At 39.7% G+C, this 24,985-nt stretch overlaps 1 protein-coding gene and 2 long non-coding RNA genes across 5 annotated transcripts in view; 2 read left to right on the forward strand and 1 right to left on the reverse strand.

Moving 5' to 3' along the window:
• LOC110190152 (uncharacterized) overlaps positions 1-24,985 on the reverse strand; it is a 74,582-nt gene that overhangs the window by 30,020 nt on the left and 19,577 nt on the right. The window contains exons 3-9 of the mRNA XM_020960489.2: positions 24,581-24,717; positions 19,931-20,056; positions 13,406-13,510; positions 12,166-12,257; positions 10,844-11,080; positions 9,922-10,080; positions 3,247-3,425 (exon numbers count right to left, since the gene is read on the reverse strand). Of these exons, the coding sequence (XP_020816148.1) occupies positions 3,247-3,425; positions 9,922-10,080; positions 10,844-11,080; positions 12,166-12,257; positions 13,406-13,510; positions 19,931-20,056; positions 24,581-24,717 (1,035 nt within the window). The remainder of the gene's footprint in view (positions 1-3,246; positions 3,426-9,921; positions 10,081-10,843; positions 11,081-12,165; positions 12,258-13,405; positions 13,511-19,930; positions 20,057-24,580; positions 24,718-24,985) is intronic.
• On the forward strand, positions 11,037-12,424 carry LOC147643571 (uncharacterized). The gene is made up of 3 exons (XR_015272053.1): positions 11,037-11,782; positions 11,851-12,259; positions 12,329-12,424. It is a non-coding gene; the product is annotated as an uncharacterized LOC147643571 (long non-coding RNA).
• Positions 13,146-18,783, forward strand: LOC110190153 (uncharacterized). Of its 3 annotated transcripts, XR_015272051.1 has the most exons (4): positions 13,249-13,517; positions 13,581-13,751; positions 14,641-15,271; positions 18,259-18,783. It is a non-coding gene; the product is annotated as an uncharacterized LOC110190153 (long non-coding RNA). The 3 variants fall into 3 exon arrangements; XR_015272052.1 differs by lacking the exon at positions 14,641-15,271 and having other exon boundaries at positions 13,280-13,517; XR_002319987.2 differs by lacking the exons at positions 14,641-15,271; positions 18,259-18,783 and having other exon boundaries at positions 13,146-13,517; positions 13,581-13,713.

Below are 24,985 nucleotides of genomic sequence, written 5' to 3' on the forward strand. Positions count from 1 at the left end.
TGATAAATCTGGTGAAAACTGCCGGTGAATTAGATATGCCAAATGGAACATATAAAAATTCAAACTGTCCTGACTGTGTCACAAATGACGTATACTTCCGAGAACCTGGTTCAATTGGAACGTGGAAAAACCCGTTGGTTAAATCCAAAGTCGTGAATATTTTGAACCCTTGTAGCTTGTCTAAAACGGTCTCCATGTGAGCCATCGGAAAATTGTCTCGAATAATCTTTTCATTCAACTTTCGATAGTCACAACACAGACGTTTCTTTCCGTTCTTCTTCGATACCAAAACTACTGGCGATGCATATTCAGAAGTACTCGGTTGGATAATTTTCTCAGCAAGCCACTCCTTAACTTGGTCATCAACTGTTTTCTGATCACAGACTGGCAAACGACGTGGATGCTGAAAAACTGGTATTTCGTCCTTTAGAATTATTTTCATATGTACCGGTGCATTTACGTTTCGTTCGGGTACATATTCTTCAATAACTCTCTTGACTTCGACCTTCTGAAATTGATTTAAATGGGACAAATCAACCTGATCTGAAACTGCCACCTGTTCTGCGCACATGCCCCTAAACTCCTGCAGAAACTCTATATCCATGTTGCTCTGCTCCTCGTCAATATTTCTCGATTCGATCCGACGCAGAAACTCAGTGCCTTCTTTGGTAACTTTCATGTCCACTTGCTCCAAAATAGTTCTGCCCAATATAGCTTCGAAGCCCATGTCTTCCTCCGGTACTACGTGGAATTCTACATTCATTTGTATGTTGTCTATTTCGACTGGCAGAGTTATGCTTCCAAACGTCAACACCTGACTCTCGCCTATTCCTGTCAAGCATTTCTCTTTCCCAGTAAGAAGTTTGCTGCCCAGCTTAAGGAAGATATTCCTGCGCAGTAAACATAAATCTGCACCTGTGTCGACAAGTCCTTTGAATTGGACGACGGAATGCTTGACAACTTTTAGTTCAAGTCCGGAAACAGTAAACTCGCTCTTTGGTTTCGCGGCTTCACTCTCGAAGTGAACGGCATTGGTGTTACTCTCCTGTTTCACCTCGACCGTGCACTGTGCAGCACGATGACCTGGCTGTCCGCAACGAAAACAATTGTAGTTGTCCCTTTTCTTGCAATCTTTCTTTAAGTGGGACGAATCCCCGCACTTAAAGCATTTACGTACAAAACTCGGGTTCGAATCCAAACTTTTTGATCCTTCTGTCTCCGTTGCACGCTCTTCATTCTTGTACGATACCTTGTACGTGCCTCGAACTTTCTTGTAGACTTCCATCTGCTCCTTTAGATCTTTTATCGTTTTAGCCTGGTACAACATTATCTTATTTGCCTTTGCATCCGGCACTCCCTTCACAAAGTACTCAATCAAACTCTCTTCATCTAATTTGACTGGCTTCGCAATTTCCATTAAAGCATACAAATATTCTCGTAATGTTTCTCCTTTCTTTTGCACCCGTTGACCTAGCTTACGATGCACCTCAGCAGACGATATTTTGATGGCAAATTCCTCACGCAATGCTGCCTTAAGAGAATCCCAGTTGCGAATATTAACCTGACTACGAATGAATGACTTTGCGGCTCCACTGAGCAACTGCTTGGCGTAAATGAATATTTGAAGCTGGTTCCACTCAACTGTCAAAGCGCATTCCTCTAACTCCACTATCCATTGGTCTACATCTGGGCTACCTGTTCCTGCAAAAATTGATACGCTGCCTTCTACGTCCTTGAGTGTAAACAAAGAACGTCTTTCCTGCACGCTACGATCGAGAGCGGTAACTACAGATTCGACCTCATCAGAATCGTTATCTTCGTCATCCTGAATGCCAAAATGAGCAAGAAGCCTATCTTGTAAATCGCGCTTCCTACCGGTTGTGACTAAATGCAATTCTCCTAGCTTTGTGCACAAATCGCTACATCTCATTAACATTATTTCCTCGAGCTGCATTTTGAGAAATTTTGTTTACAATGGTTGATATTATCTTAATGGTAAAATCTGCTTGGACTGCTTGCCAGACAATTCCAATTGGTTTTCAGTTCCGGTTTGCACCTATTTCGATGCACTGCTTATATCGCACTGCTTATCGTATATCGGTTACTATATATGTAGATCTGCTCTCCAGATTTCGTCACCTCGCCTCAGTTCTTCTAGGAAGATCCGCCTGCTCCAAACTGCTTGCTTACCCAGATCTCCTGGCCAACTGCCTCTCCACAAAGATTTGCTTGCCCACTGATGGAGGCTTCGTGCCCTCCAGATTGTAACCGTCGCTGCTTGCCCGCTTGTTCCGCCTGCTCCAGCCTGCTTGCTCCGTCTGCTCCAGCCTGCTCCAGATTTCGTCACCTCGCCTCAGCTCTTCCAGTCTCCGCCTCACGCTCCTGACTTGCTCCGCTCGCCTCTGCCTAACGCTGCTCCCAACGCCTTCCACAGATCAGCCTTTGCAAATTAGTTCACCGTGACCGGCCGGATCTCCGACTGCCGCTCTGACGATCTTTGACGCACTGCCTCCTGGACTGCAGTCGCTACTTCTACAAGCGTCTGTCTGCACGTTTTCCAGCTCGTCTCACATGCACTCACACATGCCAAGAATTGCTGCTCTTCGCCGTCGTTTTCTTAGGAATCTGCAACTGTACTCATGCCGTTTCCTCCAGCTTTGGGTATTTCACCACAATTCGCAATCTTTGTTCATATGTGTTTGTGTGTGAAAACGCACTTCGCCACTCTCTAATTGTCTTGCACTTAATGTTTGGGTCAATCCCGGTTGAGCCCCCAAATTGTAGGGGAATTTAGTTTAATAATTCACATACAATAATTTATTTACAAGATTGGTTTAAACATAAGTGCTTAGATTAGGTTCACAAGTTCATTTTCTTTTTGTTTTCACACACAGCGTCTTCTTTTCACAACTTCTCACTAGCTCTCTCAAACGACGACTCTCTTACTTCTAGCTTTTATTATTAGGTCTTAAAACTATCGGTTATTATCTAAATATCGAAACTAATTATGGGTTGCCAGATAGCTTAACCCGCTTCTAGTACGCCGCGAAGGAAACCCGCCTATTTCGAATCCCACATAAGGCTTTTGTTTATATTGTTATTATATAATGAACGTATTTACTGTTTTCATATACAAACGTATATATAGTGCCAGCAAATAAGACCACCCCTGCTACATCATCTGGGTTCTGTCATAATTGTCACAATTTTTGGATATTTATATTAATTAATGATAGTTTATCTTACCTGGATTCGAGGCATTAACGTGGAATTCACATAGGTTCTTGGTACCTTGGGCAAAGTCAAACGAATCGGAGTCAGTAAATAGTATGTCCACGTCCAGTTCAAAGCCGCGATTCGGTATTCCCTGCTGCAAGGGTGCGGAAAATGGGCTAGAGTGGAAAGCCACCAGCATTTCCGGACCACTACAAATACAGATAATTAATTTAAATTAAATTAGAGTTTCTAGTTTAGGTTAGGTTTTTATTAGGTAAGTATCAGGTTAAAATAAATGCAAGTTCAAGGTACGTACTCTCACTGTCTCACTGTTTTATAAGACTTTACCTACTTGTATCGCTTTATACATAAATAAAATGATTAAATTCAACACAATATTGTCTTACTTATTTGTTTTAAGATCTCACTGTTTATAAATTAATATTTAATTTATAACATATAATATAGTTTATTTCAAACTTCGAGTCTTATAAGACTTGTATCGCTTTATTGCCTTGTAAAATGATTAAATTCAACACAATATTGTCTTACTTATTTGTTTTAAATTCTATAAAACTTGCCAATAAGTGGCTTTTGGCAACCCCCATGCGCTTGAGAAGTTTCTTTCAAAGAAATCTCAAAAGTTTTGCCCAATATCGCGCATACGCCACGTTGTATGGTCGGATGGCGGTGCTCGTGATGTTTGTCCATAACCAGGCCACTGGCACTCCAATTAGAGGCGTGAAAAAACTTTGGCTCACATAAATTTAATTTGCACAATTCGGCAAACAAGAAAAGTCGTAAACTTTTTGCCCACGAAAGAGGCAACAAACCCAAAACAGCCCGAAACAATCCGAAAAGCCCACGAAATAGCACAAACAAGCGGCGTGGTGGGCGTTTTGCCAGAATGCCGACGAGCTTCTACGCCCAAAAGTATGACGCAGTGCTCGCCCGCTTTGTTTTGGGCTATTTAAAGTGTCCGCTCCGTCTGGTTGTTTGCATTTTTGCTGCCAAATTAACTTTTTTCGCCATTGTCTCGTTGGTGGGTGGGTGGCAGCCGGGAGCCGGGAGCCGGGAGCCGGGAGCCGCTGGTCGCTGGGGAGGTGTACGAAAAGTTTTAGGCAAATTTTTTGGCATAACAAAGTAACTGAGTCGAGTCGGGCCAAAAATTTTGCCGTTTGTCTTTTGATTTTGCTGGCCAAAAATTATGAAATGTCAGTCGCCTGTGGGTGTTGCACCAAAAGCATTGCTCACCCGCTCCCATTTTTTCTCTGTCTGTATTTGTAGACGGCGCGTCGCCAGATTTTACGGTGGGCGGAATCGAACTGCATTCGGTGTGTGTGTGTGTGGGTGTGGGTGTGGGTGTAAGAGGTGAATCAGGAGCCATGGAAATGACATCGAGTGCTCATAAAACTTTGGATACTTATGGCCAAGAGGACAATTTTCATTCAAGTTATCACTTCGACTCGAATTTAGTTTTAATAGAATGCTCGAGACTGAAAAAATAATATTCTGTATTAAAATCATCATTCTAGCAGCAATGATGACGAATATATGCATCAATAACTGGACTTTAAGTAAATCCAACAAAATGGATAAATTTGAGCAAATTTCCATTGCAAATAGCCTGAAATTTAAGGCAACAGTAGAGGATACTATGTACTTTAACTTTCGCCCGATAGTATCGTCACAAGGAATATAAAATCAAACTCCATTTTCAGGTATCCCCCATATTTTCCATTTGGTTAGCATGCCGCATTCATGACCACATAAATTACGTTCAAAGTTTTCAATTTAAACATCAAATTGAATTTTTATTGCCCGGGCAAGAGGTGGCCACATACGGCGTATGCGTAATATGGCCTGGCATAAAATAAAACAGGAACTGAGCTCCCTCGCATATACGCATACAACCACCTAAGCCAGGACTTTGAACACTTAAAAAGAAACGCACACGCAGACGATGTCAAAAGCCATCAAACATGGCCAACGAAATGGCTTTTTAATACGTGTAAGTGTGGCCAAGTGTGAGTGGCAAAGCTCCTTATTATTTAAGCGAAACGTGCTCTTGGACGGGGTCCCTGGATTAGAGGGGCGGAGTGGCAGGAGTGGACGGGGCTGGTGGAGCAGCTGCAATGATTGTGTCAGTGCCAAGTGCAATAAACTGCAAATGAAAAGTAAATTAATTTTTAATAAAGCGACACAAATGCCGGGTCCCAGTCCCCACTCGGAGACCCTGGAATTCACCAGGGGGATGTCCTGGTTACTCCGGAATGCCCTTTTCGCCTGTTCTCTTTGTGTGTGTGGGTGCACTCTAAAAAACGAATCTAATAAATTTGTAAATGTCGTCAAAAGTCACTTTTAAATTTCAAAGAGATGTGTTTAAAATCTCAGCTTGTTTGCTTTATGAAAACTAATTACCAAGGATTGTCTTAAGTATGTATTTAATGTTTATTCATGGAGTAGTGCTTCTGTAGATCTAAAATCAATTTAAACTTGAGAAAACATTTTCCCCGAGTGAGTCCCAGTTTCTGAATGTGCGTACTTGCGTGGCATTTGGTTACTTTATGGCTTGCGGCACACTTGTGGGTGTCGTAAAATCAACACGAATCCATAGCCAAGGGCCCTCCTCGCTCTGGTTCTTTGCTCATACCACCGTCCGTCCCTACCCCAAAACGCCGCTCCTTTGTCGGTTATCAATACACGGAAACTTCTCCGAAGCGTCAGAGTGTCCTGACCGCAAATGGCAGTGCTGTATCCTGCCAGAACCTCTGCCCCCGAAACTCTATGGACTTGTGGTTACCCCGGGGGCTTCTACTGCCTCTGCATGCCCCGTGTTTGGCGGTGAACTCCTGAGTGCATGAGAATTTCGAGTGATTAAAGGAGACTGAGTGAATTATACGCAACTTCGGATGCCGCATCAGGAGGTTTTTCGATTTACAAGGAAAAAACCCAACACACAAGTGGGGAATACACTTGCTTTATACCAGTTTCAATTGTAATTTGAATTAATTACAGAGAAAGATAATATAGACCTTTGATTTTGTCTCAACCCTGATACCAAGGTTTTATCTTGAGATGCACTAAATGTCAAAGTTGCAAAATAAACATTAAACCAATAAGATAAGAACTATATATCATTGCAGAACCGCGTTCTACTCTCATTCTGATTAGATTTGTTCAAAGTATTGATTTATTTTTAAAGTTATGGGTATATAAAGATAGATTAATATATATTTTTCATTTCAAGTTTATGGTAAATGAATTTGCATTCAACTCTGAGGCATTAAGTTCTTTAAGCAAAGCCTTTTCCAGACAAAATCCCCTTCAGAAAATTAGTATTAACCAAAAGTAAACATCCCACCCCTAGTGCCCCGATTTTCCGGCAACCTAATCCGCAAAGTGCAACCACAAAAAACAGGTGGAGCGGAAAGCTGGGGCGGAGGTTGGGCGTTGAGTCTTGCCATAAAAAATTAATATGCAATTTAAAAAGTTATCGCTTTGAGTTTTTCTTTTCTTGGCTAACAAAAATTAACATTTACTTAGAGGAAAAGCAACAGCTGCTGCAGCTGAGGGGAAAACACAACTTTTCCAGCTTTTTCGTACCCCCTCTACAAAATAAAAAAAAACTGTGGAACGAGAGAAAAAGAAACCAATAAAATACGAACGTCTCACGGCACCTTTAGCTTGTTGCAATTTTAAGTTGCGCTGGGAAATTAATAATTTTCGTGTAGCTTTTCCCTCACCATCTTCCCTTCCTCTCCCCTCCCTGTGTGCATATGCGATTTTCCCGAAAGTCGGGGAACCATGTCTGAGGTGAGAAGTAAAGCGAGAGATGTTTGCCGACGAAGGAAAGGGGCTTTCCCCCGTCACGTGTATGTGTGCATTTATAATTCGTATGCTCATGTCGCGTACGACGTTGACACAATGTACAGGAAACAAATTATTATCTTTTGAATGCTAAGATTATGATTTTGAATAGGATTATTCCCATACCTTTGGTCTATAATCTAAAAATTAGAGAAATAAATTAGCGAATTAATAATCACTGAACCTTCTTTTTCCTACTTCTTTTTCGAATTAAAGACATGAGAAATACTTTCTGTGTTTCAGTGCATGGAAAAAAGAAAACCTGGCAGCTGAGGGATTGGTTGGGGAGGGGGGATTGTGGAAAGCGGTGCACGAGCTACGGTCCTGGCTTCTTAATGCCGTTTTTCTTGGGCACCCACTTTTCCATCAAGTTCTCTGAGCGTCTTTTGCTTCGTTCGTTTTCTCCTTCATGTGCATATTACGCTCTATGCATATTTGATGTGCCACCCTCTGCCTCTCCAGCCTGCTCCCCTTTGGCACCTGTGCACGCTTATAAGATTTTCCCAAGGATACGGAAAGGATGTCAATAAATGCGAGAGTGCAACTCATTAAGAGATTAAGGGGCCACAAGGCTGAGCGATCATCGTCATTGCGTCATCTTAATAAACGACCAGTTATAATTTGCAGGAAGCTAGTAAATAAATGATTCAGGAAACTGTTCTTAGAATTTTCTAAAACTTCTGAAAATGTTGCTAAAAAGATTTCAGACCTATCTGTGTAGTAAAATAAAATTACTATAACCGTTTACTTGCAAATTTGTAGTTAGAAAACTACAAGTCTGAAAAAGCTTCAATTTTTCTTGAAATTAAAAACTTTAAAATTCGGCTGAATTTAGATTGCATCTGATTTCGCATCGTAGATATTTTTTCAGCTGCATAGCCGGCAGAAAGAAAACCTCACAAAAAAAATCAAAGTTTATGTGCCTGTCTCAAGAGGTCTCCGAGTGGCCAAAAGGAGACCCTGGGGGGGAGCTAACTTTTGGCCCTGACCGAAGACCGAAAGACAACAAAAACAAATTCTTGAGTGCTAGATAAATGGCCAGAGGCGTCGGCAGGGGAGCCAAGGTGCCTGTAAGGATATGAAGGGACGGGCTGGAGGGGCGACTCAGCCCCTTGAACGCCATGTAAAGGCGGGGGCGTGGCTGAGAGCTGCATTCGAGCATTTTGGGGTATGTCCTGGAAGTGTTTTTAAGTGCTTCGAGAGCAGACCCACAAGAATTTATGACAATCTAAACCAAATGAACTGGTAGTTCCGGATTTCAAGTGATAAATGTGTTATTTGTTTTATGGTCTCTAAATTATTCAAGGTAACCTAAGAGAGCCATCTTAGTGCAATAAAATTGTCTGAAAAATTGAAGAGCATCAAGATTTAAAATTTTTAAATTCTATTTAAAGAGAAAAACCGTTTGCTTTGTTTACCTTACCTTTAAAGTTCTCACATATTACATGACAATTTTGCAAGTTAAATAAAATCCTAAATAATTTGCCAGAGCATAAAGTTAACACAAGTCCTGACGGATTGTACTAATGAGAGAACTAGTTCTAAAAACTCGGCTGAAACTATTAGTAGTTGCATTTTAATTGCTTAAACCCAAACTGTAAGCCGCAGCAGGTATCCGTGCGAGTGTGTGTGTGTGCCCAACCGCTGGAGTTGGAAAACTTGAAATTGCTTTTGAAAGGCTGGGGAGTCTTTAAGAATTTATGGCTGATGATCTAAGTGCTGGCAACTTGGCAACTAATGAGCAAAATTTTGCCATTGCATAAATCACATGCATCAAAATGTTTTCAATAGATGGCACAAGCAGCAAAGTTTCAAACGGCAGCATAAATCTATTTGTTTCTCTGTGTGCGCCAGGATGCTTCCTGCACCATAATGCGTTTTCATGTGTGAATGTATCTCTATCTCGAGTTTCGTATCTCTTTTTCACTTTTCAGCGTCCGTCCGTCCGTCCTTCGGCTTCTGTCTGCCGAGCAACCCAATTTCCGGTTTTGCTTAAGCATTGCGCACAATTGTAAGGCGCACCAACACGCGGACATGCTACATATCCATGTGTTGTGTATCTATGTGTGGCTTTGTATCTATGTGTAACTGAATTGGAACACATGCGCCCCGGGCCAAAACTGCAGTGCAGTGCACTAGGCTGCGGTCCTTCCTCACACACACACACACACAGTCGTAGTCGTAGTGACACGAAAATGCCAGTGATGAGGGGAAAGAGACTGATCACAGTGATTGAAAAATCACGATAGAAAAATCACAAATAGAACGTTATAAATTTGTAAATTTAATAAAGAAGTTACTAGGAAATTAAAGGAGGAAACAAAGGTATTTTGAAAGTTTTAAAATATACTTTACCTAGCTTTTTTTTAAACCAATTAGATCAGCTTCTTGTGAACTATTCAAACTATATAAGTTTTTGTATATTCGTTTCCTATATACAAGTTAATTGTATAAATTTAAGCTCTAAATAACCCTATTTTTATTTTGTTTAAAATATTATTTAAAACTTAACAAAATGTCCGTAATGTTAGGCTATAAGTTTTCTCCTAAAATTCACTTTTTCGCATCACTATGGGTGCCACACACACAAATGTAGTGTGGGACACTGCCACACACCCATGCTCATTAAAAATGTCTGTCTATCTTTTCTTGTAAATGTATTATGAGCCTTGCCGAGCTCATATTTAACTTTTTCATAAAAGGGAAGAAATGGCGTTAAATAAATGTCCTCCGTCTGTCTAACTTGCCTCTCCGTCCCCTTTCCTTATACATAATTCATATTAAAGAAGCATAAAATCATGAGATCCTAGGGAATGTGAAATTATTTGAACTCACCGTGAAACGACGCGTGGCAGCCAATCTCCGCCGCAGTATTTGGCCAAAACAGGATCGTTGGTGGAACTGCCGTCATAGAAAATGAGGTGATCCCTTTCACCTGTACAGTCCGACCACGCTCGGATGGATCGTGAGGTTTTGTTGAAGCTAGCAATTGAGCTGTTAAAACAAATTTAAATATCAATTTGAAATTAATAAATATATTCTAAAGGGGAGTTGATCCTGCCACCTCTTTATTGAAACTTATTTTATAAAATGCCTACATTTGATTTATTTAAATTTAAAATATATCTTTACTTCCACTAATATAGTAAAGAGTTTCTAAAATCAGTTCTTATTCTTATTCATTTTAATCATGGACTTTATTGATGGACTGCTTTAACTTGCTTAAAATAAGCTTTTCATATCCGATTCAAACTCGATTTTATTTTCAAAAATGTAGTAAATGAAAGCTTTTATGAGAAATGGATTTACCTAATCCCATTAATACAATTAGAAACTGCACGTTGTGGCCTTTAATACGGCTTTGCAAACAAATGGCATCGGGTGGCGGCTGGCTGTTTGCTGCATTTAATTGGAATATACAAAACTTTTTGGGCGACGACGAATGCTCAACATTCTCGGACACGAAACAGTTTCATTTGTTCCGTCAGTTAACAAACTGCAAACTGGAACTTCGCCTAGCAATTTGCTAAATTGAAATTTGTCATACAAATGCAGATTCAGACACAGATGCACTTCGCCCGGCTGGCCGGGATATATGTTATGTTGTGTATCGTATCGCATGCCTGGGAGCAGGGGGATAGAGTGCTTGGTAATGCTTATTTAATGCTCTCCAATGCAGGTGGCATAGAATTTTCGGTAGTCATTCGACATTCTGCAGGGCATTCTTGAACATTCGGAGTCCAGGTCCCGCACTTACCGCTTCACCAAGGCCTTGTGCTGATTCTCCTGGCTGACGGCAATCATGGCGTGCTTGCTGGTCGGGACCTCCTTCTGCCGGATCGTCCAGTAGCAGGTTACGTTCCTCGGATACATTCCGGGATAATTCGGACTTTGCAGGCGACACTTGTTACGATAGCATTCATCGAATTGCCTGGTACAATAGGTGCCGGGTGTCACACGGCCCAATTCGAGCGGCTTATCGGGCAGTCCGTATCTGGAAAAGGTGGAAATGAGGCCGAGGGGTCAGTTCCCAGTTCACTAAGTGTCGTGTGAGTTCATGCTCGCATTGGGTTCGTGGGTGTATCCCTTGAATGGTATTTAAGGCAGGAACAAAAGCACAAAGACCAGAAATTTGCATAAAATGTGCTACGGGTATTCCACACGCATCACACCCACTCGAATCCCACTTTTGTGTATAGATGGTCAAGCCTGGACTCGCATCCTTGTTTAGTTTGCTAATGGTGTGTGTACACGATGCTCTCGCACTCGAACAAAAACCAGGGACTAAAATATATATTGAGTAATTTTATGACCGGAACAAAATTACCAAAATGAATTTAAATTGAAATAAATATAATCGAAATATAATCTACTTTTAACATTATATTATTTATATAGCATTAAGCTTAAAATAGGAGTGAATATCTTCCTGTCACATATATATATATATTATTTTGAGTTTTGCCTTGAAAATGATTTCAAAAACGATTTGTTATTTTGTCTTGCAAATTTCTGCGAAACCCATTGAACCGTGAGAATACATTTCCATTTCTATTTTGCTCACTCTCTAATTTTCCACGCGCAAACAAAAAGCGCGACACATGGAAAAGTAAGTGAAAAGGACCTACAATACAGGGACAAATTTGACACATGCCTAAGCACGGTGCACAAATGGATTGCACGGCAAATACACGAGGTGAGGATACTTTTGCAATTCTATTGAACATCCAGACAGTCGGTTCACGAAGCTCATGTTTTATGTAGGCAGCATCCCATCTCCTCTCCGTATCCTCAATTTTCCCAAAAAGCCATCCCCAAGGCAACCAAGTGGCATTGTTCTTTCAGGTAGAACGATTTAACTTTTAAGCAAGTATCTTCTTCGAATAGAAACATCTACAGAAAGATGAAAGCCGGAGCGGGAATAGCTGAAACAGACTGATGACATTACTGGGGGGAACTGGGAGGGAGAATCGGATCGCGGAGGACCGGGGAAAATGCATCGAACCAATATCAATTGAATACTTTTCAAGCTGCACAGATATTTGTCAGTTTGCCGGGAATTTCCGGGCAGCAACTTACCTCACAACTGCATCCGACTGGCTTATAAATTTATATCTTATGCTGAACTCAAAGGGCTTCTCGTCTCGGATATTGCGTGGGGGATGAAATACCTGTAAGAAAATGCAATTTCAAATGTTAAAATGCCAAAAAGTGCAATCATTGCGAAAATTTTCCAGCGCAGACGTGACTGTGTGAGGATAAGCAATTGCAATTGTTGCTTAATGAGTTCAACATTTCCCTATCTTCAATGGTAAAAAAACTTGGCGAAATAAATATCGTCATACCTATCTTTTTGATACATTTTTAAGTTAAATAATAGTGGCATATGAAGTGTTATTTTAACTAACTTAACAGACACACAAGTCATTATTTATAATACGTAAAGTCAATCTTAAAATTAAATGGCATTTACTCTGAAGTCCTAGCGATACTTGGATTTCACAGGTAAAATGTGCCACCTACAATCGCAATTTCCCTTTAATTGTGCAATCTGCGAATTGTCCTTTGATTTTCCTCCATTGCCATGTCAACTGCTCATCAACACTTTGGACGGCAAGAAGTGTCCGAAGGAGTGCCGTGCCCTCTCACACAACGAATGAATTTTTATTAATTTTCATAATTTATGCGCGGCAACTCGACGGCAGAAACTGAAACCAGAATCTCGTCCAGCAGCTTTCCATGGACATGTGTCTTGTCCTTTATGCCTTCCCTTGTCCATTTGCCCATTTTTATGGCAACGCGTTTATTTAAAAATTAATCAAAAAGTGGCAATGGCATTGCTTCATCGCCTGACTGCCTCAAGTAAACATTACGCATACGCCGTGTGGCGCGCAGGAAGTGTTCTTCAATATTAAATGAAAACGAAAAGGAGGACATGTAAACTTTGGGATGAGCTGGAGATTTTCTGCTCTGAAGAAATAATTGAATGGGCTTCGGCTCTCTCGCAGCATGTTGATGGAAATGAGAAGCAAGTAATGCATCTGTCGATATGGCTACAATGGGACATGTGGAGCTCTTTACTTTGCTGTGTGCTCTTTAAGCCAAATAGGTAAAGTATGTAGCAAAACTCATGTAATTAAAGTAAAATTTGTGAGTTAATATAAAGGAACGTAACTATTTAAATTTCGGAGACATGAAACATTTCTTTGTTGTTAAAATTTTGCTTTATATGTCACTGTCAATTTTAAATTATAAACTCTGACAATTTAAAATATTCAAGTTTGCTTTGTGTCCTTGCCTCACTCACACTCCCACTTACCTTCACTGACGCTGTCACCGTGGATGTTTCGCTAAAGTACAATTGCGGTCCTGTGGCCTTGCCGCACCAGGAGCCACCGGTGAATGGGCGTCCCAATTCGCTGAGCTGCCAGGTAAATAAATAAAAATTTAATTAATTAAAAATCAAGTTTGTTTCGCTGGTCACCCGCCCACAGAAACAGCCAAACAGAAGGGCTAAAAGCAATTTTCCATAGTCCTGCAGAGGGCTGTGACGCAACATTTAAAGCCTCACATACACACACGGTCGCTCCCATGCTGGCTGGCACATTAAAAAATTGGGTTAAGTTATAGAGTTCGTACACTCTTATTGATTTTATTGGCACTGGGTAAGTGAAAAACGCATACAAAATTAATAAACGCACGTTACGGGTGGCCATCTGGCGTTGGGCTAATGGATTATGAGTGCGTGCTGGGCAGTGTAGACTTTTTTTCCCTTTTTGTATTTTAACGACCACCTTTTCCGCTCAATATTTGATTGTTTTCCTTGCCCTGCCTCCGCATCGTGGCACTTGGCACCCAGGACAAAAAGAACTGCGGCATGCATTTGGGCAGGTATTTTATGTATGCGAAAAACTGCTGGCCACCGTCGAAGGTGTGCGAGCAGCAGGTGAAACAACACCGCGACAACGCCGGGCAGCAAGCCATGCGAATTGCCACTGCAAGTGCTGGCCCATAAATGTATTTACATTGTGACCAAAAAGGATCCCCAAAAGCTAGCCAATCGTAAAGTGGTTAAATTATTAACAGAAACCAAAATCGTGAGCCAGATGGGAGCGAGAATTTTACTAGGAAGAAGAATATATCGAATAAGCCTTGTTAAAGATTTCTCCATTAATGCAGTAAATTTATTTATATTACTTCAAAAAATTTTTATACTTTGACACGACAAAAATTTGAATAAATAAAATCCTTACTCAGCAAGTCAATAAGAATTTGCATCTCTTAGGGAAGGTAAAAACTAACAGATATCTTCAAAATTACTCTAGTATGAGAAGAGAGAAAGAAACCATTTTACCAATTCACTAAATATTGTGATTAAATCATTAAAATATTATTAATTTCAATCATTCATATTACCTATGTTTTTATGTACAACTATCCTAAATAATCATTAAAACAAAGGTAAAGTTAGTATTTATATGTCCACACAATTTCGTACACCCTATATGTATCTGAAGCATAACCCATTAAATACAAATCCTCTACCCATACTAGGGCCCCTGTTCGCCCCAGGACAACTGACATTTATTGAGCCTGGTCGCATAGGCAGCAGCATTAATATTGCCTATACCAGCAGGCGGAGGACACTGCCCTGTCCTTTTTCCAACATTTTTTTCCCCCCAGCCTGCGGCCTGGGTCAGTGGCCACCAGTCGATAAATGTGGGGATTGGAAAATGGTAGCGGTAGCGGCGACGGCAGCTCATTTACACTGAGGTTCCAATTGATTAAGTTTTTAGTTAATGGGTTATTTGAACTGAACCGACGAGCAACGAGCCTTAGGGCTTCTGTGTGTCCTTTCTCCCCGGACATGTCCTGCGGCTGGCCCAAACCCAAACAACAATTTTTGCTGTAATTGCAAAGTCGCCAATCGAGGTCTGGCCAATATTTGTAACTGGTTAGAGTTGCAGTTGCACTGAAGTCGAGTCGGTCCATTGCTGCTGTCATATTGAATGACCAGGGCAAGTCCATTGGCCATCCTCTTCTAGCCCATAACCAGGATGAGTGGGGATCGCTGGTGGATTGGACTGGAAAAGCTGGAAGAGCAGCAGGAGGAGCCAGAACAGGAGCAGGAGCTGGAGAGGCAGGAGGCGATGGCCACAGGCAGGCTTGACTGACCGGCATAATGGTAATTTTCTGATTTCGATTTTGTGTAAATTCATTGCAGGCTCTGCTCGAGTCCTGGACACAGGCCTCTTCTCCTTACACTTGGAGAAAATAACCAATGTGTAAAATGTTCTTTGAGTACTTTAAAACTTCAAGATGTTTATACACTAAGCTGCACAATTTAGAATGTTAAAGCATTGGTAGATGTATCCAAATATTGCTCAAGTGGTTTTGAATTTACCGAACTGGTTTTGAATGTAATTGAAAATTCTTCTAGTGCATCTGCCTGTTACCCCTCTCCACACAGTTTTCCCACCATCTTACCCCATTGGTCGTTCCACTTCATCATCGTCATCATGTCCATTGTGTGCAGTGGAGCGTTATTAGCATCGACTTCATAACGAATTATTGGATATTCGTCCTTGTGTGTGTGCCTTTTTCTCTCCGTTTAGCCCGCTTCCTCAATCGTTGCCCTATCTGCTCTTGCTTTTTCTGCCTCGTTTTGTGTTGGTTTTAAATTGATTGAATTATTATTGTAGCATAATATTTTTTGACCCGCACTCGCCCTCTGGTTAAATTATACAGTAAATTTATTTGATTAGGCCAAGGCTAATAGTGGCCGACTTTTTGGCCAAACATTTGCTCACATATCAGTTTGAATAGTCTCATGATGCTGGAACTAAAAAGGACATTTAATTGTGAGAGGAACAAGGTCAGGTTCCGAAACATTTTGTAATGAAAGAATAATAGGAAAATTTAAAAATGGGTTGCATCTCTTTCTATATTATTAACTTTGATTTTAACAGATTTAAAATTCACTTCGTAGGTGTAAATCCTTAACAGCATAATATTTTAAGTATTTGGGTTTGTCCCTTCAAAACTAAATCTCGCTTCTGCTTAATTAGTTTTGCTAGTGCAATTAACTTAAATTTAGTTCAAAATGATCAAACCAAAAACAGTTAAACTGTGAAATACCTAATGATAATGATTCTTGAATAAATTCCGGACATGCCCACAAATATCTGAATGACAGTGTTCGGAGCTCAAGGATATCGCTGAAACGCAGGACACGCACATACTGAGTGCGATAAAAGTTTTATCTGAATTGCTGATGTACTGGCATCCGCTGAATCCTTCTCGCCTCATAATCTGCCAACAATAAACAAAGGACAACGATGTAACTCCACCGTCGTGCTGGTTTCAACTTAATTGTGAAACAATTTAAGCGCATAATACCCGCTCCGTCCCACTGTCGCCGCTGCCTATTTGATTTATAGTAATTTAAAGCATTCGGCATATTACACATACATTATTTAAGCGTGACGGCTTTTAATTTGCAATACAGAGCCACGGGGGACGAGCAAATAAATAAGCATAGGAAATGCTCGAAACTTGAGAGACTTTTGCTCAGCAAAAATCGTAAATTTCGACTAACTTTCGTGTGGTCAATGTTGAGTTATGAGCTTAACCAAGGCAAAGTTGTTAGACAATGTATACGTATTATATGTGTATATGTATTTAGTCCAATAAAAACTATTGACAAACTGAAGCAGGTCCAAGCTGCTTTCACTCCTTGCCGTTGTCCTTTGCCTGGAAGCAGGAAGGAGGAAGCCAGGCGAAGGGCTGGGGCTGTTATGATTGTCAAATATTGAATCATTTGCCCAAGCTGCTCTCGCAAGGACACTCAAGGATAACAGCCTTCCGTACCACCCTGCTGCTGGCTTTGTTGTTGCTGTTGATTTAGGTTAATACGTTTATGCATAAACTTTATTATTTATGATAAGCAATATTAGCAAATATCTAAAAGGTCCAGCAGGAGGTCCTGCAGGACTTTAATAACTATCGCAATACCTCCTAAATTAAACTAAATTAATTAATTACTGATGAAATGAATTATTTGTAAGTTTAATTATCACATATACAGAGTCTGTACTGTACTGTTTTAAATACAACCTAGAACAAAAACTTATGCTAGTTACAGGATTTGTATCTATGTATATTAAGGTCCTTCGTTCCGCTTTCTCCGACAGCCAAAGATTGTTTGCTGAATTATTAAAAATAATTCCGAAAAGGTCAAGATAAGGACAGCCCAGCTTTGCTCCCCTTTTGGCCTGCTACAAAATGCATGAGACAGAATGTCCAACTAAATTGAATAAATGATTAAACTGAAACTTTGGGGCGCTGGACCTGAGCCTGCCCCGGCGCAGGGTAAATCATATATAAACGTATATGTGGGAAGGCAGCGGATATAAATTTTCCGTTTCGGTCAAGAATTTATGTGGCCAGGCCATGACACGCATTATTTATACAGATCGAGGGGCCGGGGAGGAGTTTACAAAACCGCGTCAGCAGTTAAAATTGCCTTCAGTGGCGAAAAAAAATACCGGCTTCGATGGAAATGGAGTTTTTGAAGGGGGAAAACACAACACAAACCTGCGGTTAGTTACGAGTCTATACACAACTGCAATGATAAAACGGAACAAAAGTGCGCGGGTTGCGTTAAAAAATTTAAAATATTTAAATTCGTTGTAAAAACAAAATGTGCAAGAAGCAAACCAGAAATAAACAGAAAGAAAATGTTTGTTTGTTAAATAAAATTCTGAAATACTCTGCAAAGCAAAGTATTCAGGCTGCGCTTATTTATTAATATATTAAATAAAAAAAGAAAGAGAATCTGCAATAATCATATTACAACTAAATTTCATTTTTTATCGTTTTAATGAGTTTATCAAATTAATTGTACTTTACACACATTCTGCTTCTTAATAAATGTTTTTAAATTTGAGGACATATCTTCATATCTTTTAGAAAATATTTACATATCAAGTTAAATCAAAGTTAATGGAAATAATGGAAAATGATACATTTATGCATCTTTAAATTTAAACCCAATATAATACAATATGTATGGAATACAGCTAATAATTAAATAGTAAATAAATATCTTTGATATCAATAGAAACTGATATAAATTTATTGCGCCGCCTGTAAGAATATAAATACCCCCAGAAAGGGCATGGCTACGGTTGCTCTCGGAAAATGTGGCGCCAATAAAAACTAGAGGCTTGCCCCTCGTCCTTTTGCGGAAATCCCTCAACGCCGTACACATGTCAAGCGCCAAATGAAACCTCAACAGGACAGCCCAGGAGTGCAGGCGACTGCACTGGATGGCTATTCCATATCCCGTATTGCAGCTCCCGTTTTTCCCAGTTTTTCGGGACGAGCACCGCAAAATGTCGGTGCACGCCCCACGCTTGTTAAAATTTATTGTTGCACAAAGAGAGACCGGGAGAGATACATGGACGGCCCATGGGGAAAAACGGACGGGTTTCCCGAGCCTACGGAGCTAAACTAATAGAGGTTTATGGTTTTCCAACGGACCCGCTGTCGGGCTAAAAAAGCCCTCCCTAGTTAGCAGAGGAAAATGGATCCAATGAGAATCTGTAGTCCCCGGAAAAGTGTACAGATTATGGGACGGAGTTGGAAATATCCACGAAATCCTAGTGGGTTTTATTATACCTTTAATAGGAGTTAAATGGGGCTTGAAATCATAAAACAAATGATATATACACTATATTATATAGACAATCAATAAGTACAACTTTTAACACGTTAACTTAAAATTGAATTTACTTTTATTTGGCTAACATTAAACAATCCAATTTCAATTAAATTAACATTTCCCCCCAACAAATTGGACTCATTTTCATTTCAATAAAACATGCAGCGTGTGCATAATATATCCTTCCAACTTCGTTGTCATGAAATTTATTTAGAACACAAGATTAAGCAACACTACATTTATTTTCGCCATTTGCATTTCAGCACTCCAGTGCGAACATTTTATTTAAGCCCCAAATTAAAACAGCTTAAGATATCCTGGGAAACGAACAAACGGACTGGAGTTTATCAAAAGCGATTCAAGCTGAGCCAGTCAACCCGAAACCGAGCTAAAGATACAGATGCAGATTCGCAAAGTGAAACAAAAACTAAAACAGATACAGACACAGATACAGATACAGCAACGAAACGGAGGGAGCCTTTCGAACATATTGCACAAGTCAATTACAGGGATTTGGTGAGCTTTTTCCTACATTTTATTTGACCAGGATTTTGGCTGAGCACAGTATCGCCATTCCTCACTAAATGTGTCCGCAACATTTACGATAAAAATATATACCACACAGCTCAGAGGACATGTTAAATAGTTCTCCTTTTTGGCCCAGAGACAAGCAAATGGATATGACCCAACAACACTAACAGCACTCAGTCCCAGGATCGACGGGACACACAGATACAGATATTGGCAGAGACACGCACACAGGCGCACCATTCAATTCAATTTGCCGGGCTAATGTGGTATTTGTCAACAGAGAACCAAACAGAAAATTACAGAATTACTCGGACATTGATTGAATCGAACGACGACGACGACGAGGACGAGGACGAGGACGACGACGAAAGCTACCAATGATGACAAGCCAAAGTCCTGGCCGGGATTTACCACCCAGCTTCCAGCAAGGCCACCCCATTTTTCCCCGCCCACATCTCCTAGTGGGCCATCAAATTACAACCCCCTACGCAGGCAAATGGAGTGCCAGCTCCCGGACACAATTTCCCTCAAACTATTTTTATTATCACGTAACATGAATTTTAATAAATGGAATTCCAGCACTCTCACCTGCATGAAGCCCTCGGGACAGCCGGGCAGCTCGCCGGTGGGACTAAGGTTCGTTTCGTAACCATCCACGTCCGTGTCGACCATGCCCTCATCGAACCTGCCCACCGTAAAGCCATCAAAGATTATCTGAAAGAATAAAAAAGGATATATTCAATATAAGGCTTAAAAACATCATTTGAGGCAGTGCAATTTATGTACATTTCTATTTTAAGCCATTTTACAATAATATTTATGATCTTAAAAACTTAGCAAAATGAACTATGAGGGAATGATGAAATTCTGAATTCGTATGCAATGTAACTATGTTGCTTTCAAACTTATAGACATGTTTGTCTGAAAGAAATAATCAAATATCAGAATTGCTTAAGTTATCTTTCTGTCTTACGACATACTTTATTCATTCGAAACATTGTCAAATTGTTGAGATTTTCATAGACTTAACATTTTAATATTGTTTTCCCGCAAGTAAATCATTTCTAAGCATTCCTGAAATCCTTTAAAGCTTAGTTTAGCCAGCTTTTCCAGGGTATTAAAACTATATTTTATATTTGCCTAAAGTTATGCAAATGAAATTCCATTTGCGAAAAATGTTAAGGACTTGCCATGCCTCATTGTGCCCGCCCACTGTTTGCATATTTGATTGGCCATAAAGAAGGGAAGACCGCACTCACACCCCCCTGGGTGGAGAGTCAAGTCAAGGTCAAAGTGAGGAAGTTGTGCGGCAGAAAGTCAAGTGTCTAATCTGGTATGCAATATGTACATTATGTACTCCCGTGTACGCATGTTTTTTTCTCAATAAAATATGCAAATAAATGCGTATGTGTATGTGTGTGTCGAAAATTGGAAAGAAAAGTCCAATAAAAGGGTTCAGCTTCAGGTTTCACTTGGCAGCCACTTGCTTTTCATTTAGCCGAATTTCCCAACTCCCACGCAGCCGAAGAGATTTTCACATCCAATTTTGAAATATTAAACAAAGGGAAAAGTGACAGCGACGAAAAACTGGAGAACTGACGATAGGCTGGGCCCACATCGCACATGGCATTTGTGGCTTCATTAGAAACGACAACTGGACTGGAGCGAAAAATTTTTGCAAAAACTTTTGAATTTGCAAATTCTGACTCGGACCTGGAATCCTGGAAACTCTCCGGGGGAAATGAAGAAGCAAAGTTTATGTACACTGTAGCCCTCCCAAAAGTTTTTTTTATGCTGCCTTTTCTCCTTTTGCTCTTGTGACAAAGTGTGAATCCCTAACAAAACTATTCATCAACTGCAAACAAGAATTTCTTGATATTATTATGACAGTAAATTAGACCTTTATTTAAGTGTTTTAACGCCATAAAACCATTAAGAACCCAACTACCAAAGTGGTTACAGATTTTAAATTAAACTTCATCAGTGAAAACTAACTGAGCAGGGATCGTATCAATTTTATGATATTTGTTATATAAACAAAAATATAGACAAAAATACATTTGTTACAAAAAATATATATACATATGAAGAAAAACACGTAGATGAAAAATATAAATTTCCACGCCCAAATAAACAAAGGGTTCGAAAAAATTAAAATTGTGCATGGTAAACTCTGTTTAATTATGAGAAAGAAAAAACGTGATTTATGCAAAGTACTGTCTGTTTTTACAACCAAAAAAACAGCTCTTTTTGGTTGATTTGTTGTATATATTTTCCCGTCCATTAGAGGGCATGAAAAACACGCTTAAATTACGAAAATAGCTGGCGCTAACGGCCCTTACATTAAAGCAAACATATTGCGGAGTTTGGGTTAAGGTATTTCCATTAAAAATTAGCCCTTGGGTAAACGGCGCGGAGTCCCAGGCAATTTAAACTTCTCCCTTCCGAAGGTCTGGGACTCTCGCTGACAATCATCAATCAATATGTACAAACAGACAGCAGCACCTCGTCTCGTCCTCCCCAGTGTCTAACATTATTATTTCAAGCAATTTCCCACACAGACGCACCAGAGTGAGCAGCGGAAAAATATATATGTATAAAAAAGTGAAAGGAGGGCGGGGAAAATGGGTGAAGCCAAGGGAAAGCCAACCGCATGATTTATATGGTACTATGAAGAGTTGAACAGAAAATTGTACACGGAAAAGAATTGAACCGATGAAGTATCGATTTTTGTTAAGCAGTTTAACCTATTAAACCTTACTAAAAGCGTTTAAAACCATAAAATTCTTTAGTATTCATTATGAAGTGTGAAATCTGACATTTAAAGGATGTGGGTCTCTGATTGTTTTTATTATAATACAACGAATTAGTTAATAATAATTACTGATACCTTGATGTTTTCTTCATCCTAATCTGAAAAATGGTCCTTATAGTGTACCTAAGTAAAGTTAAGATAACTCTAAAAATATGTATGATATGTTATAAAATAAAATATAATTGATTTTTCCTTGTGTAACCACGTTCAAGCCAAAAAATGTGGTCTACAAATGCGAAAACAGAAAATAAAAAGTTATAAATTATGCCTGACAGATTTGTGCAAGGTGCAAAGCCCACGGAGGAACATTTTGCATATATCATTCCAAATACTTGCTCAGAAATATGTGCGAGACACCCAAGCGGATTGGCGGGGGAATTCAAGGAGCAAATGGGGTGGCAGGGGATCTGGGGGAACAGATTTGCTGACTAGCACTTCCTGGGACTCAACTGCTCATTGCGATGTTTACGCAAATTGCAAGGGAAATCAATTATTTTCGAAATTGAAATTGACGTTTCTCTGACAGCTCGCCAAAAATGTTTTGAAGCGGGTCTAATTTCATTGTCAACGTGGGTGGCTCTGCCACTCTGCCTTGCTGCTCGATTTGTTTGCTTATTTTCCCCGAAATCTCCTCTGTCCATCCGTCTCCTTCGGAGTCCCCGAGGGCTTTTTAAAGACCAGTTTTCCGCTTAAATAATACGTGTGGACAGGAAGGCCAGGATTCAGTTGCAATCGCTGGAAGTCCTAATTAAGCACGCACCAAATGCCTGGACCCCAAAAATGTCATGAGATATGCCGACGAGGCGAGTAATGAAGGCATTATACCCTGCCTATGCCTTAAATAATAGATAAGCTCTTTCTGAATACCCTTTTTACTGCCATGGATAAAAATTTCTAGGAAGATAATAAGGATATTTGTATAAATAGGTTGAATTCAATCTGCTTCTTAACTAGATTATAATAAAGAATTTTTAAAATCATGTTGTGTTCAGAACGGTTTTGTATCTTCATAAATATAGTAAATAAGGTTTAAACCGAAGTTTACTTTATTTATTTTTGAGACTAAACCTTTTTTTTACAAATCTTTGCATTTATTTTCGACTCCCAAATGTTTTCTCCTGTAATCCTTGGTATCAAATCAGTCAGGCTCAATTCCAGACAGATCCCATATATACTACCTTGTGCGAATGCCCGGTCCAGACATCTCCTCATGCGATATGTACATACATATATATAGCGATCCGGAGGCTGGCTATTGTTGGAAGAGGGAGTCCTGGGCGGATGTGTCTCGGAATGTTTCACGGCGGTGCATTTGTGCGTGTCGCTGTCTCCTGACAATGCCTCCTGTGTGTGTGTGTGTGTGTATGTGTGGCTCTTGGTTCTCGTTAGAGTGCTCTCTTCCGGCAGAGCCTCCCCTTCGTTCGGACACTCAAGTGCATGGGTGTGTGTGTGTGCATTGCACTTTTATGTCGCTGACGCACGGCTAATCTTTGGCCCACGGCACACTAAAGCCAACAGACGGAGGACAGAGGGACGAGCGGACAACGAGGAGCGGAGAACAACACAAGCCGGACAAACACTCCACGCACTCAGCACCACCAGTCCACAGTGGCGGGGGGAGAAAAAAAAGAAAATGTATACACAAGGAAAAAAGGTGTGTGTATTCTTGGACAAAAAATAGTTTGTTTCGGTTTGGAATCAATAAAGAATGTGGTCAGTTTTGTATATATTTTTAAAAGTTTTTAATGATGTTGCATGCTTTGCAACGCTATGGCAATCTCTGTGCTTTGCCTTGGTAGGTGTTTGTATAGTTAATATTTTAAATAACACATGGTATATTAACTAATAATTTATTGAAAATAGATTTTTAATTTATAAAGATTTCCAATTATGGAACTGTTTTAAACAATACTATAAATACCTAAATCATTGTAGTGAAAAACGTAGGACTCTGCCTCTCAAAATTTGCATCTGACCTTTTTTAGTATCTATTTATAAATGTAACATATTACCCTTACAAAACATATCTTAAGAAAAAGATAACCTATTCTTTTTGCATTTAAATTTTATAATATATCCTAGAGATTTTCCACCTTAAGTATCTCATGGATCGTAATTTATATAGTTGTGATAGTCAAAAAATTCTGTTTCTTTTTGTTTTATGTACCGTAAGGAGAGGATAAGTATTAATTATCGTTTATCATTTAAGAATTTACGAATCAAAAATTATTTAAGTTTATTTACTTTATTTCTGTAGCGATTTGGAAAGCAATCCAAAATCATTTTCTTGCTAAAAATTAAGTACTTAAAATGTAAAACAAGGTACTTATAACTACCTAAGTAATTGTGGTACATTTATACAATTACCCAACACTGGCAAGCCCCCACTCGCTGCCACCTGTATCCCACACCCACATACGCACCTGGACAATGTCGCCTTGATCATGACCGGATGCTGTGAATGTCAAGTGACAGAGGAACGGCAATTTATTCCACTGTGGCGTTGGCACTTTTATGGCGTAGGTCCGTCCAATATCGCCATAATATGTGCGATTGCAGACTGTCGGTGGAAATAAATAAAAAGAATAATGTGAGCAGCAGTTACACAATAGTTAAAGACAATAAACCGGAGAAAAAATGTAAGTACTCATTTTACTTCGATAAAAATATTAAAGACCATTTAAATGTTTTGATTCATAGATATGTCAAAAATATGTATTGATTTAATTTGTTATTTCAAAGATAAAGTGCTAAAATGTAATAATACATTTTCATCATTATTGTTTTCCAATTGAGTCTGTTTCTTCGATAGTTCACTGTACTTTGTT

The sequence above is a fragment of the Drosophila serrata genome, unplaced genomic scaffold (assembly GCF_035046125.1).
Source record: "Drosophila serrata isolate PLE 108 unplaced genomic scaffold, ASM3504612v1 contig_272, whole genome shotgun sequence".
Lineage (NCBI taxonomy): Eukaryota > Metazoa > Arthropoda > Insecta > Diptera > Drosophilidae > Drosophila > Drosophila serrata.